Source organism: Arvicola amphibius, chromosome 2 (assembly GCF_903992535.2).
Source record: "Arvicola amphibius chromosome 2, mArvAmp1.2, whole genome shotgun sequence".
Taxonomy (NCBI): Eukaryota; Metazoa; Chordata; class Mammalia; order Rodentia; family Cricetidae; genus Arvicola; species Arvicola amphibius.
The window spans coordinates 126,989,226-127,003,039 of NC_052048.2; the positions used below are offsets into that span (position 1 = coordinate 126,989,226).

General features: G+C 36.5%; 1 protein-coding gene and 1 non-coding gene across 2 annotated transcripts in view; both read right to left on the reverse strand.

Moving 5' to 3' along the window:
* Birc6 (baculoviral IAP repeat containing 6) overlaps window positions 1–13,814 on the reverse strand; it is a 181,515-nt gene that overhangs the window by 52,200 nt on the left and 115,501 nt on the right. The window contains 11 exon segments of the mRNA XM_038320792.1: window positions 1,419–1,548; window positions 2,810–2,953; window positions 3,862–4,642; window positions 5,625–5,846; window positions 6,124–6,232; window positions 6,464–6,720; window positions 7,345–7,624; window positions 10,675–10,875; window positions 11,758–11,952; window positions 12,089–12,185; window positions 12,677–12,852. Of these exon segments, the coding sequence (XP_038176720.1) occupies window positions 1,419–1,548; window positions 2,810–2,953; window positions 3,862–4,642; window positions 5,625–5,846; window positions 6,124–6,232; window positions 6,464–6,720; window positions 7,345–7,624; window positions 10,675–10,875; window positions 11,758–11,952; window positions 12,089–12,185; window positions 12,677–12,852 (2,592 nt within the window).
* LOC119808539 lies at window positions 109–211 on the reverse strand. The gene has a single exon (XR_005284470.1). It is a non-coding gene; the product is annotated as a U6 spliceosomal RNA (small nuclear RNA).

The window sequence follows — 13,814 nt, forward strand, 5'->3', positions numbered from 1 at the left end:
CCCCATAACTGTCTTGGAAGAGAAATCTTTTACTTTATTTTATAATAGTGAATGGTTTCACCCACCTGGTTTGACTTACAAAAGTTAATAACTATTTTTTCTTTTTCTTTAAACATGAAATCCTTTATGAATTTGCACATCACCCTTGTGCAGGGGTGCTGCTTGTCTCTGAACTGTTCCAATTCTGGTATACGTGCTCCCAAGTAAGCACCTTCCCAGTCTTTTCAAGCTGTCTTTTACTGTGAACTTTAGGCTTTCGTGTGATAAATGGAAAGCTCCCAACTTTTCCTTATATAATTTTCTGGAAAATATTGGTCTCCCTCTTTAGTACATAAATAGGAACATAATATTTTTAGGTCATAACACATACACATTACCAGCTTACTTGAAAATCCAATACATATAATCATAATCAGCTTTAGAGGCAAAATGGGTCATTCTCACAAGCACATCACTAGAGAAAACTACAGTTCTTGTTCACAGAAAATAATCATAATTAGGACTTCTAAGAGGCAACAAACCCTAATTATTCAGAGTTGATGTTCACAGTGCCATATAAAGCAGCTATTTCCAGCTCGGCTTAGTAGCTCACACCTTTAATCCTAGCACTTGGGAGGCAGAGACAGGTGGATCTCTGTGAGTTCGAGGCCAGCCTGGTCTACAGAGTGAGTTCCAGGACAGTCAAGGCCGTTACAAAGAAAAACCCCGACTCCAAGAAGAAACCAACAAAAAAGCAGCTTTTTCCTTAAGACACTGCAACACTGCAAACAAGCACTTACAGGAGAATGGTAACTGTGCTTTATTCATTGACCTTTACAAACAATAAGGTAACTAGGTAATCCTACTACTTTTATTTTCATTTTTGGTAATTTGCTGATTTTACCTCTAGATTCAGAAAATACTTATTAATTTGAAAACTGTCATTCATATGGTTATATGTGGGAAAAACTCATCAATGATTTCCAGAGGACTGTTTGCACTTCTAGCTCTTCTCCTGTTATCAGAAGACATAGGTGCCATCATAGCTAAGACTATTATTGCCTGAAGATAATACTCATTATTGCTTATTTAATTTGTATTGTTTTCTGTTTTCAAGTTATGAAGATATTTACATTTTTTTGGTTGTCAAACAGTTTCTGAGTAGGTGGAAACAATACAGTTATAGGGGATTGAAGAGATGGCTCACTGGCTAAGAGCATGTGCTGCTTTTGCAGAGGACCCAGTCCTCAGCACCACATGGTGTCTCACAGCTGGTCTAACTCCGTGCACTCACGCTCTTCTCACCTCGCAGGCACTGCATGTATGTGGTATAGACATACATATGCAAGGAAAACAACCATAAACAAAATAAAATAAGTCTTATTCTTTTAGATCAAATGCATAAAACTGGGTTAAAGAGAAACTAAAATTTAACTCACCTGAAACTCTATCAAGAACATCTGATAATGTTGTTGAGACTGGCAAATGAAGAGTACGAAACTTATGACCTGCCCCATACATTGGGTGTTGGATGACATGGCTAGTTGCATTAATTCTCCCTTTGTAGAGCTGGGGAAAAAATTAAGAAGTTGAGTGTTTTAGGATACATACCATTACAAAAAAATTTCAAAGACATAAAAAAAGTTCAATAAAGCATACAAAGTAATGTGTATATTTTATGTATTTCTGTCATGCTTTCTATAGAAACTGCTCATCAACTTTTTAGATTGGTATTACATATTCTGTGTATTCCCCCCCCCCCCAAAAAAATCGCACAATTCAAAAAAAACCAGTATAATTGTTATTCTAATAAAAGGGATATAGCAAATTGTCCTTTAGGACACTACGTTCTGTCACTGAACTTAAACTGCTCTTGTTTCAGTCTGCTACATTACTAAAGAGAAGTGTGGCTGGTGTGAAATGATGTCCAAAAATGTGAGCCTATTCCATCTTGTCTGAAGGTCAGAGTTTGACCTTATTTTTATTCTTTCAAAGTTGTTGACAACAGGAGGATAGAAAACAAGATATCCTGACCTAAGTTGTGGTCACTTGGTATTTTGCACATCAAGATGGCCCACAGAAGTAGATCCATTCCACTCTGACCAAGGTCAGAGAATTCAAGCATACTTCTGCTCCTTCTTTTGAAAGAGGACGTTTGACATAGCGAGTGGCTGCCTTCAGAATACTTAGTCCAGGGTGGGCTCACTGCCCCAAACATCAAATACTTTTACTCAGAAATTAATGGCTTGATGTCTCACGTATTGGAGCAAGTAACTGTTCTAGTTGTCCTTTGTATCATGTTAAAGAAGTCTTTTGTCTTCTTTCCTCCTTTTGTATTGGGGTATAAAAGTGTATGGAAAATAAACAGGGGGTGGGGGGTGGAGAGAATTCAGCATTCACTGAATTGCCCTCCTGTTATTATCCCGTGTCTCTGTATTTTTTTCTTTTCTCTGTTCCTCCTGCTTAACATTTCTAATCCTCACGCTCCTACACTGGAACATACGAACCTGCTGTGTCTAGGATCGTGACAAAAAGGTGGCTCCTGACAGGTTGGAGACACGGCTCCACAGATAAGAGCCCTCTGTTCTGACAGAGGACCTGGGTTTGATTCCTAGCACATACATGCAGCACACATAACTATAGTTCCAGGGATCCAACATCATCTTCTCACCTCCTTGGGCATCAGGCAAACACATACATTCAAGCAAGACACTCATACACATAAAGTAAAAAGAAAAATTAAAAAAAAAAAAGAACAGAACTCACTACAAGTTCTCCTAAAAAGTATGCAAGTTATACAGACATGCAGGTAATCATTAAGATGACTCACTGGACATGGCGACTGAAGAAACATTGTCACTTTCTCATCCTCCAGCATCAACTGTAAGAAGAGTCTTCGTACAAACCCTGAAATATTACCAGAGGTTGGGAGGCTACCCCTTTGAGGAGCTGTCTGAAACAATTCACAGAGAACCTGGAGAGACAAGAAATTTCAAAAGTTAAGTGGAAGATTTGGAGATTATTATTTTGAAAAATGAACAAGAACTTAAGAATGTGAACTAACAAAAGGTTTTTTGTTTTGCCTCCCTAGTCCTGGCTGTCTTGGAACTCACTATGTAGACAAGGCAGGTCTCCAATTCACAGAAATCTGCCTGCTTCTGCCTCCCAAGTGCTGGCATTAAATAGGCGTGCCACTAATGTTTGGTTAACAAAAGTATGTTAATGCATCAAGTCTCAAAATAAATTCTTTTTTAATCTTAAAATATGGGAATAGTCTTTATGCTAAAGTATTTATACACAATATTATCTGTGTTTGTTGAAAATTAACTGATACAGGTATTATTATCCCTGATACATACCAACTGTCCAACGTCAAAAAAGCCACAGAGCTGAAGAACTTAGCAACAAAACAAAACAAGGCTCCAGCAAATATTCTGAATTCTAGCTTGCAAAATTGTTGGCCAATAAACTGTAATGTACAGAGCCTCTCTCCTGAAACCTACTCTTAACGTCTGTGTGATGAGAGGCAGACCAACAGTGATGACAGGAGTCTGATAATACCTCAATCAAGCTCCATCAGCAAAACGACATTCTAGGCTAGTTCTTTAACTAGGGAGTTTGAAAGAGTGTCAGATTGTAGCTAGAATGGTCATGAATTTAGAGTCACCTCATCCTAAAATGTGATGGATTTTGAAGACCATATATTTCAAGGAGAGGGAAAAGACACTGATACTTCAATTGTGCTTGGATTCTGGCACTTGCATGTATTTAATCCCAAATTTTATTATCACGTGGCCCTCACTTAACTATTTCCAAAAATACAATACTTTCTCCTATTATTAAGGCCCCACATAAACTCTAAGATGGGCTTTGTTCTCATACCTGTGCCATCAGCTTTTGATTATTAGGGTGACATGAAATACACTGCAGAAAGAAGGCAACCGTTGCATTCTCAATGGCTGTCCGTTGCTGAGTAGTCAGTCCTGTTGTAGCAGTTGAAGAATGAGAAGCTGCTCTTGTGCTGCTCTGTTGTGCCCCTAAATTATGTCCTCCAGCAGCGGACCCAGAGTGACACAACAAAAACAAAAGTGCTGTCCAGAGTGGATTAACTTCAGAACCACCAAGCCAATCTTTCATAATATGGCTATTGCCAACTTCAGTCAAAAACCTAAGAACAGGAGCGACTAGATCTGCTGTAATGGGCATCTTATTACAATGTTGTGGAACATGATGCCGCCTAAGTTTGTCCTGGGAATTATCTATTGACTGAGCAATGCTTTCTGAGTAGGAAATGTGGCTAAAACAAAAACTAGCCAGACTCCTCACAAGAAGGGAGGGCAACCCAGAATCTAGTAACTGTTTAATAGCTTCTGGAGACTGAGATGAGGAAGCAAGAGTTGCCAAGTGAGATTCAGTCAGTGCAAGAGGTGCTTGCGCATTTTTGGAGTCATCTGTCAATGATGAAGTAAGATCTTGCTTCTTGCTATCATCTGTCATGGATAGTCTATGATGACACTGCACTGGAGGAGGAGTAATTCCCATCCAGCCCATGAGCAAGGAAAAGTAATTTGGGTGTATATGACACATGGAGCAAAGTAGACTGTCAACAGCTTTCTTCAAAACCATGTTGCATGGAAGAGACATGGACCAATTAAAAAGTAGCCTAGAGAAAGAAAAGATACCATATGAATTTGTTTATAGAAAAACATTCATTGCTGGAAATACTTCTACTGGGATTAAATATAATGACAAAAATATAGTTTACTTAACATTTCTAACTCTCCTCCCATTCCCACTCCTTTTCTTTGAGAAAGGGTCTTGCTGTTTTTCCTCAACTATCCTGAAACTAGGTATACTACCTTCCTGTCTCCCAGTGGGCAACCATCTCTGCCAATCTCAAACTTTCTTCTTATATTTTCCTTCCACAATGTATGTTAAAGAAAAATTTAGCTGACAGAAAGATTTGCAAGCAAGAATAACATAAAGCACTCTAGAACACTACACAAAGATTTTTGATTTGATGATTAACAATATTGCTAATCAATCTTAAAACAAGAAAGGCTGGGAGTATAGCTCAGTAGTAGAGCATGTCAATCCCCAGCATGGGAGAAAATAAAATGTATTATCTCATTTATACTTTTGTACTACTTTTGTATTATTTTCAAATTTATTATTATCAAGAAAAAAATTATCACCATTTGTTGGAACACAGTTAAAAAAAACAAGTCATTTCAGAATTCTGAGTGCTTGGGAGAAAACTCCAAGAAAACAAGACTCTTGACTGTGATCTCAGTTTCTTCAAAAATAAAATTAGTCTTGAAATGCATTGCGATGCTCTTCTCAGGTGTAATGGACAGAAATAAGTCTACTTCAGCTGTTACTATTCATATGTTGGTATGAAAAAACAAGTTTCTGCCATCTGTGTTATGAAGAGTCACTTGAGTAAAGTGACTTAAGAGTATATAAATTGTCTGATGCTCTGAATAAAGCTAGCTGTTGATGAGACTTTAATCCACCTCATGTTCAGGCTCCACCCCTTTAGAGTGGAGAACAACTACGGAGCCACCCCCTCCCCTCCCTATCAAGTGACACCCGGAAAGGATCTGCTCCCCAGGGAGGAGGGCAGGGCAGCACTCCAGACTTACTCAAATAGCTCTCGGTCAAGCAATGCTGGCAAATCATACTCTACAAGCAATTCATAACTGTGCCAAAGAATCGCTGCTACACAGTGTAGATGAGAGGGGGACGGCATGAGAAGACCATATTCAACAGCTGATGAGCTCGGGCACATATAGTTCATCCTGCCACTTCTCTTCAATGCAGCCATTTTTGCAGAGTCACTGACCCATTTTAACAAGGCCTGAATTCTTTTTAAAAAAAGAAAGAAAGAAAGTATAGTAATGCTACAACTGATATTGGAAATAAACATGGGAACTAGTACAGGAAAGGCAAAATTTTTAGCTCAAAAGCAATCAAAATATGTCTAAACATATAGAATCTACATTTAGGTTCCACTATATAAAACACATAAACAGATATTGATATATTTGTTTTAACTTTTATGAGGCCTTCCTAATGAAGAGTATTAAGTCCAATTCACTGCAGCATGTTTGTGATTAAAAGAAAAATAGTACCAACATCTACCTGTCTTTAGTTCCAGGATCCTGAGTTGTACCAAGCTGGTAAAGAATATCTATTGTAGAATCGGAGGAAAGTCCATTCAGCCTTCCAAAAAGTAAAGGACTATTCAAATCTAAGTAAGGGGGGGGGGGGGAATTTTTTAATTAGCCAACTTAAAATGAATAATATGCTTACAATTTTAAGTTATTAATTAAATGGCAGTTATAAATTATGAGAAAACAGTTCAAAAGTAACAAAGCTTTAAGAGAAATTCATTTCAGAAAGATAATTACAAGCACTATGTAGTTCAAGTATGTTTACTATGTAGGTGTATAAAAATTATAAGGGCAAATACAATAGTCACCTGTAGGATCACTGCCTGATGCTGCACAATTTCTTAGGAGAATGTCTATAAGCTTCAGGCCAATTCTAGTGGACTGCAATCCAATCTTTACAAGCACAACCTCAATGTTGGGTGAATGCATTCCACAGTATGGTGACATCAATAAGGCAGCACAAGTCTGCAGCAGATTGGCAGTAGGTGCAGCTGCACTAGCCATCATTCCCTCTAGGTCACTTATATGAGTAAGGCAATGATGTAATAACCGTAACCATCCAATGCTGAAATACAAAATTCAAAAGTATACGTAAATTAACATAAGTACCTTAGTTATTGCAGAAATAAAACAGTTAAAATGTTCTGAAATGCTGAAAACACAGTACTGAATTAAACACATAGTAAGTTTTCTGAATAAAATAATGCTCACAGAGGGGACCTTCAGTCCCTTGTATGAAACAAATGATAGTCTTATTAGCTGACATTGATCAATCACAATAAAGATTGGGATCACTGTTGCAAGTACTTGGGAATTCCTAGAGCAAGATTATAATCCCAAAACTGAAAACCTAGAAAAACAAACATACTACACACAACAAGGGTCAAGTCACAGACTAAATACACATGCAACTCAACTTACTGTTTCATTGCTATACCCCACAAAATATTTCACTACACCTCAGAGAAGTAGGAATTATATAAGCACCCACAGAACAACTTATTATGATCTAACATAGAAAATGGATCACAGAACACTTACTTTTTTCCTTTTTTGTTTTTTTTTTGTTTTTTTTTTTTTTGAGACAGAGACTCTCTGTATAGCCCCAGCTGTCCTGTAACTCATTCTATAGACCAGGCTGGCCTTGAACTCACAGAGATCTTTTAAGAGTAAGAAAAAAAAAAAATACCTTGTTTTGGAAACTTGATCTTCAGATGGAAGAAAGGGATTATTAACTGTGGCTGAAGACGTGGTTCCAAAAGCAGTTAGGCCTAATAATTTAATCTGTGAAAGGCCTAGTGTGCTGGCATCCCGAGGACGATGTAGTCTGAGGCAGACGGCAGAAGCTACCTCAGCTTTGACAAGTTGAATTTTTATGTAGGTGAGACCACTAGTGACCACAGGAGTTGACAAGGGTAGCATATTAACTCCATCTGCACTTACTTCAACAGACACTGAGGATGGGCAGGCTACAGAAAGAAAGAAATGAATATTCACAAACACACACACACAAAAGTAAACTAGATGACACAGACTAATACAAATTCCACTAATCTGGCAGCTTCCAGGTATATACACTATAAACTTATAAAAGTATTATATAGAACAAATAATACATTGCCACAAACATTTATTATAATATTAGATATTTTTAATATAACCTTCAATTATTAAAACTCACAAATACTAAAATATTCACCTAAGGAAATATTAATTATGAATTTCAATACACACATTAACTGATACTCCCAAAAGGCAAAATATTCCAACCTAACAAGCAATTACTTATTATTCCTGTTCTACCAAAACTGTCATGAACACTTTATTAAGTTAATGTTAAGATTAGCTATTTAAAATAATTTGAGGGTTAGGGTTAGGGTTAGGGCTAGAAAAAAAAATAAAATAAAATAATTTGAGAACAGAAATATGGCTCAGGACTTCATACTGCAATTTGTAACACTGTTTAAATTCGCAAGTTAATTTTAAAACTGATTTCACCTTTAATTTTCGTTGCACTTTAAACCTGTACCAGTCTTAAATGTTAAAAGTAAATCAATTCTTGTTATTTAAGAAATCCCAGTGAGGTAACAACTGGCAACTTCCACAGGGTCATTACTACCCACACCATAGATCTACAGAGGAAACATATCTATCAAAGAAAAATCTTGAAAATTGGTTTTGTTTTTAATTCCAATGATAAACACACTAAGTATAATTTTATTAGCTGCCAATTAAATGCCATTTACACTATTGATTAGAGAAATTTAAAAAACTTTGTAAACTATAACTTTAAAAACACTTTAAGAAATTATTAGCTATATTTATTTACAGGCATAAGAAATCAAAAACACTAGAAATTCCCACCACTACTTAATAATAAGTTTATTCAGTTTTCATTGGAACATATACAGTAACTGTTTGTTAATCATGCATAAATATTTGCTCTCTCCACCTACATTGTACTTGCACATTTCTCATTCCCACATGTAAAATCTATCCACATTTATACAACCAATCAACTCCCAAATAAAAGCTTTCATTTCAGACTCACCTAATTGAACTTTAGTTCACTGTGGAAGAAGGGAAGTTAAGAAAGAATGCTAGAGATTGAAGCCAGCGCCTAATAGGAAAATGTCGCATCAATGAATTACATTACTAGACAGTTTAACTGTTTTTACCTTAAAACTAGGTCCCCCTAAGTTGCTCACTCATTATGATGCCCAAGCAGACCCTGAATTTTAAATCCTACTAAGCCTAAATAGATAGAGATAGGAGCCTATGTTACTCTGTCAAGCAGTACTTTGTCTTTAGTTTTTGTTTTTGTTTTTTGGTTTTTTTTTTTGTTTTTTTTTTTTTTTTGGTTTTTCGAGACAGGGTTTCCCTATAGTTTCTAGAGCCTGTCCTGGAACTGGCTCTTGTAGACCAGGCTGGTCTCGAACTCACAGAGATCCGCCTGCCTCTGCCTCCCGTGTGCTGGGATTAAAGGTGTGCGCCACCACCGCCCGGCTAGTTCTTTGTCTTTTGAATGATGTATTTATTGCCTGTATATATTGCATATAGTCATTGTACTTACAGTATATAGGTTTTCTTATATTAGTTATAGCCTCCATTTTTTATTATAAACAAAAAAAAGAAAATGTAGTGATATTTCATTAGTATTTTAATAAATAAGGCCTGCCTAAAGATCAGAGAGTAAAACAGGCCTACTGGTCTGTTAGGGGCTGCAGATCCCTGGCTCCTTGACTTTCTTTGCCTGCCTCAGATCCTTTGTCTGCTAGAGTGAACTGAGCAAAACACCTGTGCCTGCAGCTGCTCTGAGCACGAGGTCTGCAGCTGAAAAATCCCGAGAGCTGGGCGTGGCTATTAGTTAAGGATTTCTACATCAGATTCCCTGGAGAACAATAATTTGGCACTCTTGAATCAAGGAGGAGCCGTGTCCCCGTGTCTGTCTGTCTCTGTGTGCATTTGTTTTTAAGTCTCCAGATTAGATTCCGGCTCACATACCATCAGGTAGTGTGTGCGTTACACTGATCAGCCTTCCAGACCAGGCAGTTGTGACACACACCTTTAAGCCCAGTAGCCACTCTAATTTGTCACAGAAACTGGGCTATAGTGGTGCACGACTTTATTCCCAGTCCTAGAGAAGAATGTAAAACAAGAGATGACAGCTCTCAAGCACGGTCTCATTCTGAGATTCCCGGAGGCAGAATCACCATTTTGGACTGAGATAGAGGTAACAGCTAGTGGCTGGCTGTTTGGCTTGTCTAAACTTCAGGTTGAACCCCAATCTGTCTCTGCATTTTTATTAATTGTGCTACATTTTTTGACCTGCTAAAGTAAGGTTTTAGACTATATTATTCTTTCAGAGTTGTTTTATTTTATCTGGTAATGCAGGCTAGCCCAAGCTTAAAACCCTCCTACATCATACTCCCCTGAGATTAAATTATAGGCACATGACATTATGCCTGACTTTCACCTTATATTAGCTGTATGTGATTAGAGAATAATTTGGGTAACATAACTAAATGAGTCTACCTTTCAAATAAAAATATTCTTTCAAACACAGTAACAATCAATGAAATCTCCCAGAGTTTCCATACAACTGAGAGACATTGGGTAACAATGAGAAGCAAATGAATGTAACAGTCTTACTATAAGAATCTAAGGACAGAAAGTAAAAAAACAGTATAAAGTACTATTAATACACTACAGAGTTCTGTCTCTACCTTAATCTGGAACTGATTTTATCAAATATTTTAAAGAATTTATTCTAAAATATTTTTGATAAAGTGTATCTAATTAACAACCAAATGAATTAAACAATAATGCAAAAAAGACACCATTTCATTTAATAAGAAATTACTTACTTGGTGATGATTTAAAATAATCCACTCAAAATTGATTAAACACACATACAGCCTAAAATCAAATGTGACTATATTGTGGCTTGCTCAATAGTACTTTCCATTTCACCTGTTTCTAAATTAGTGTTATTCTCATGGTGCATCATAATACTCACTTGCAAGAGATGCAAGGTGAGGTTGGATATGTATCTCCTTAAGCAACACTGCTGAAGGCAGGTGGATGGTAAGGTCACACCAAGCCTCCTCTGGGAGAAAGATGTAGGACCAAGCAGCAGAACGAGCCCTTCGATGGGGTGGTGTGGCTTGCAAAAGCACCTCAGCTGGTTGGGCAGTAGGACTACTAGATGTGATTGTACCTATAAAAAACAATTTAATTAACATATAAACTTGTGAAAAGATACAGCAAGACACTGAGAAATATTCAGATAGCATGAATATTAAACAACAAAAAGAATAGAAAATAAACATCTGGTGGAATTGCAACACTTACAGTCACCGAGCATGATTATCAAAGTATTCCCAATAGTAAGACTGACAAGGTGACGAGTTCATTATTCAGATGGCATATGATTGCTAGTGAACACAGTCTAGTGCAATCTTTAAGAAGCAAGCTCTAAGCCAGGCAACGGAGGCGCACGCCTTTATACAGTACTCAGGAGGCAGAGGCAGGTGGATCTCTGTGAGTTCGAGGCCAGCCTGGTCTACAAGAGCTAGTTTCAGGACAGCTAGGGCTACACAGAGAAACCCTGTCTCAAAAAAACAACCTTCCCCCACAAAAAAAACCCCACCAACTCTGTCCACAATACTTTTTACGATGAAAGTAATGATCTTTATTTCTCAAATGTTCATCTTAATCAAACAGCATTAAGAAAAGCATGAAAAGAAATGCAGTATAAAGGAATACATATTTAAAATAAGTCTAAAAAACATTAATATTTAAGTTCTTTAAAGCTGATTAACATTTAAAGAGAAAATAGACATAAAAATGTCATAGGTCCACAGACTATACATCTATTTCAACTTGTAATTTGAATGAAACTCTTGCTTTAAAAAAATAGAAAAAGGAACCTGTTAAAATCTTTGTTCTTTAGTAGAATTGTTCTGGTATTAACAGCCTATAAAAACAACAGCTTATATTTAAAATGGTACTAATCTAATATCAACTGTGTCAACAACTAATTTTGTTTCACATCGTCCTATATCAACTCATAGTAATGAGTCAAAGACAGTTTTCTTACCAAGGGGTGCAAAGTTATGGATCCCTTCTGCATTGTCAGGCTCAGAGGCAAGGATTCTTGTTTTCAAAGTGCTGTCAACAGCTTTATTTGGACCAGAATCAAGAAATTTCATAATAGTTGACACCATACTTCTTGCAGTGTTCACAATAGCTCTTGTACTGGTAACCATATTGTTGCAAATAAGCTGAACTCCACCTAAACTCACAAAGAATACCAAATAAAAACAAGCAGAGAAATAATACTGGACATCAAGAATTCACAGAATACAAAAATGAATACATAATAATACCAAGATCATGCTAAAATGATAGCATATGGGGTTTTATCTTACCCATATCATGGAATGCTTTCAAGGCATCACTAGTATCCAAAACTCTCAAAATAAACCACAACAATGGTTCAGATAACTGGCAAGTAGCAAGAGAACCCTAAAAAAGTAAATAAATACAATGTGATTTAAGAAGTCCCTGTGAGTTTGGACAATTATATTTCTTAATATGATCAGACTACAATATATGAAATTACCAATGAATTAATTTAAATATTACATTAAATAAAAATTTACACTAATCCCCTTAACTAAAAAGAAAGATGATTTTTGAAGAGTTGACTATCTTAAGTAGTTCTCGGTAACACCTTGATAGTCAACTACGCGACCGCAGGGAAAGCAGAGCAGTAGTGTTATTTCCCTGTCTATATTTTTTTTTACTAACCCTCAAGTTATTTTTGAAAATACCATGCAAGAGAATTTTATTCTTCAATTTCTATTAAAACTGAAATAAAATTTACTTTGTTCATTAACTACTGTTATTTTCTGACACATTAGGTAAAAACTATTAATCTGTCTGATATATAATTCTCTACATGCACTACTATTCAACTGTTCAAATTATTGCAGCTGCTGCTGGAATGAACGTACTTGTCTGCCCATGTATCCACAGGCCATGTAGGTCAAGATTGGCTGCAACATCATGTGGACTGTAGAGGCTTTTTTACTAAGTGTTGTCAATATTGTAAATAATCCATCTCCAACTGATATGGCATCTAACCCACCATGAAAGTTTTCATGTTTGGTGAGATGTAAGCCACTTGCACCTAGTTTAATAAAAGATTACACATTTTTTAAACTACACACATAAAAACAAAACAAAAACAAGTTTAAAAAAAAACACTAAAAGATGGGTACGTAAGTCCCCTCCTCATGAACAGAGACACACAGACAGACAGACACAAACACACACACCTATAAAGATTAAAGTATTTATAGCAATATCCAATAAAGTATGGTTTCGTGGGGGCATCAAGTTACATGAGATCTCCCACTGTAAGTTGCTATAAAAATGTATCCTACTATATGACTAACATATAACATCACTCTAAATTCTAGCATTGAGTCAAGAAGAAAATAAAGAATCTAGATGACAAGTACTGTCTCCTCTTCCAGAGGACCCAGATTTTTGTTTTTTGAGAGAGGATTTCTCTGGGTAGCCCTGGCTGTCTAGAACTTGCTGTGTAGATCAGGCTGGCCTCAAACACACAGAGATCTGTCTATCTCTGCCCCCCGAATGCTATAAAAAAAAAAAAAAAAAGGCATATACCACCACCACCTGACAAGGAACCAGTTTCGATTCATAGCACCAATATGGTAGCTAGCTCACAACTGTCTATAACTACAGTCACAGGGGATATGATAACCTCTTCTAGACTCCCAGGGCACTGCATGAACTTGATGTAGACATCCAGATAAAATAACCATACATATAAAAACGGTGTGGGGGGGAAATACTAGTAGGCAGAAAATGTATCAGAAATGAACTTTGTCACATTTTGTTAAAGTGTATTCAAAGTAATATAATATATTCGTTTCTAAATGGTAGAAAAGCTAAAGAATGGCATGTAAAAGTATAATAAAATATGTGTCATAGAAGCAAGCAAGAAGTACATCTTACTGGTCTCTAATACACTGAAGTCATTACAGGCATTTATATATAAATCATGGCACTTAAGACCTTTTTTTTTTTTTGACACAGGGTCTTCCTAGCTGACCTATTAACTCC